We start from the raw sequence: 2,500 nt of genomic DNA on the forward strand, positions 1-2,500 counted from the left end.
TGCTGTTGTTGCTTTTGCTGCTGCTGCTGTTGTTGCTGTTGCTGCTGCCGTTGCTGCTGCTGCTGCCGTTGCTGCTGCTGCTGCTGCAGTGAGATGCTGCGTCGTTCTTTATTAAAGGAGGAGTTTATAAAAGGAAGAAAGAAATACTCAGGCGCTACTGTACTCATGTATGTTGTCTCCTTTTTTGTCTCCTTTTTTGTCTCCTTTTTTGTCCCCTTTTTGTCTCCATTTTTGTCTCCTTTTTGTCTCCTTTTTTGTCTCCTTTTTTGTCTCCTTTTTTGTCTCCTTTTTTGTCTCCTTTCTGTCTGCTTATTGTCTTGTGTCTCCTCCCTCTTAAGTCATGCTCATCTCCTTTTTCTTTTAATGTGCTCGTGCTCCCTCTGCTGCTGCTGCTGCTGCTGCTGCTGCTGCTGCTGCTGCTGTGCAGGCCTGGAGAAGCTGCTCATGATTTTCTTTGTGAGAATCGTCCCTTTGTTATTCGCGTTTGTCTTCCCCCCAATTCCCCCCCGCCGCTGCCTGCAACAACAACAGCAGCAACAGCAGCAGCAACAGCAGCAACAACGGCAACAACAGCAACAGGAAGAGGTCCTCCTACGTGGCAGCAGCAGCAGCAGCAGCAGCAGCAACATTCTGCTGCTGATTATTTATCTTCTTCTGTCTCCTTTTGTCCCCCGTTTACACCTAAAACTGTCCAAGCTCCCATGCAGCAAACTGCTGCTCCTCCTCCTCCTCCTCTTCCTCCTCCAGCTCGTGCTGCTGCTGCTGCTGCTGCTGCACCTCCTGCTGCACCTGCTGCTGCTGCTCCCTCGTCATCCTCAGGGATGCATTGGGGTGACAACGAAAGGCCGCGCAGTGCAAGAGCAATAGCAGCAGCAGCAGGTCTGCTGCGTACAGCAGCAGCACCAAGTGCTGCTGCTGCTCCTGCTGCTGCTGCTCCTGCTGCTCCTGCTCCTGCTGCTGCTGCTCCTGCTGCTGCTGCTGTTAACACTGCAGAGACAGCACGACGCCTTGCTCCTGTCCCTCCTTCTCTCTTCTACGGATATGAGTCTGATTCAGAAGACACGTGCATGCGCATCAACTTCTCTCCACCTGCTGCTGCTGCAGCAGCAGCAACAGCAACAGCAGCACCTGCTGCTGCACCAACAGCAGCACCTGCTGCAACACCTGCTGCTGCAACACCTGCATCACCAGCAGCATCACCTGCAGCATCTGGTACAGCATCACCTACTGCAGCAGCAGGGGCAGCAGCAGCTGCTGCTGCTGCCCCTGCTGCTGCTGCTGCAATTCCAGCTGCTGCTGCAGCAGCGCGGCTCCCGAAAGCGAACATTTTTGCGGGTTTAGCTTCAGGACGCTTGCAGCAGCAGCAGCAGCAGCAGCACCTTCCCCAGCAGCAGCAACAACAACAGCAGCAGGAGCAGCAACAGCAGCAGCAGCAGCAGCAGCAGCAGCAAGTAGATCCTGCTGCAGTTAGTCGACGATTAGCTGCATTACGCAGAAATGGTGTCTGTGGGGTTTTACCTTCTATGTGGTTATCTTTACTCTTTTTTTTTATTTAATTTTATTTATTTATTTATTTATTTATTTATTTATTTATTTATTTATTTATTTATTTATTTATTTATTTATTTTTTATTTAATTTAATTTAATTTCTTTTTTATTCGTGTCTTTGTTGTTGTCTTATAATTGTCCCTTCTTTTTATTCTTTTTTGTCTCCCCCCTTGCATGCAGCAGCAATATAATCAGCTAGCTAGGTAGCTGCAGTAGCTAGCTAGCTAGCTAGCTAGCTAGCTAGTCAGCTAGATAGCTAGCTATTGCTGAGTATGGCTACCCGGTGCTGCATGCACAGTATAAATAAATAAATTATATTAAAGGAGGGATTCAGGTGTATAGGCAGCTCTCTTTCCCTTAATTAGAGCTGCCTATACACCTGAGAACCTAGCAGCAGCACATAGCTGAGGTGTACGTACACCATAAATAACAATAATAAAAATAAATAATAAATAAATACATATAATTATTTAACTGTATGTGCTGTGCATGCAGCACAGCATAACGATCCTCAGCAATAGCTAGCTAGCTAGCTAGCTGGCTAGCTACTGCAATTAGCTAGCTAGCTGGGGTCTTCGTCAGTAAGAACACAGCTAGCTGCAGCAGCTCACATGTATCTGCTCTGCTGCAGCAGCAGCAAGTTAGCAGCAGCTGCTGCATCTGCTGCTGCAGGGATTATTTAGATGCATGCGTTGCTGCAGTATATGAGACAATGTCTCCAGTGTATCTAGCTGCTGCTGCATCTAGCTAGCTAGCTACCTAGCTAGCTAGCTGCTGCTGCTGCTGCTCTCTTATTTTGCGTATCTGTGTCTTATATAGCAGCTAGATACATAAGGTGTATATGTATATATAATGTATAAATAGATGCATATATAGATATGCATGCATAATATAGTAAATATAAATAGATAAATATAAATAAATAAAAGGATATAAATAAATATATATAAT

The 2,500-nt window shown here is 46.3% G+C and overlaps 1 protein-coding gene across 1 annotated transcript; it reads right to left on the minus strand.

Annotated features, from left to right (window-relative positions):
* Positions 1-640: 640 nt before the first annotated feature.
* EMWEY_00023030 (hypothetical protein) lies at positions 641-1,327 on the minus strand (the record flags this gene model as incomplete). The annotated part of the gene is made up of 2 exons (XM_013480748.1): positions 641-987; positions 1,141-1,327. The coding sequence occupies 2 exons, from the start codon at positions 1,325-1,327 to the stop codon at positions 641-643; spliced, it is 534 nt and encodes a 177-aa protein (XP_013336202.1).
* Positions 1,328-2,500: the final 1,173 nt, after the last annotated feature.

This window comes from Eimeria maxima, genomic scaffold, assembly GCF_000499605.1.
Source record: "Eimeria maxima Weybridge genomic scaffold, Emw_scaff229, whole genome shotgun sequence".
Taxonomy (NCBI): Eukaryota; Apicomplexa; class Conoidasida; order Eucoccidiorida; family Eimeriidae; genus Eimeria; species Eimeria maxima.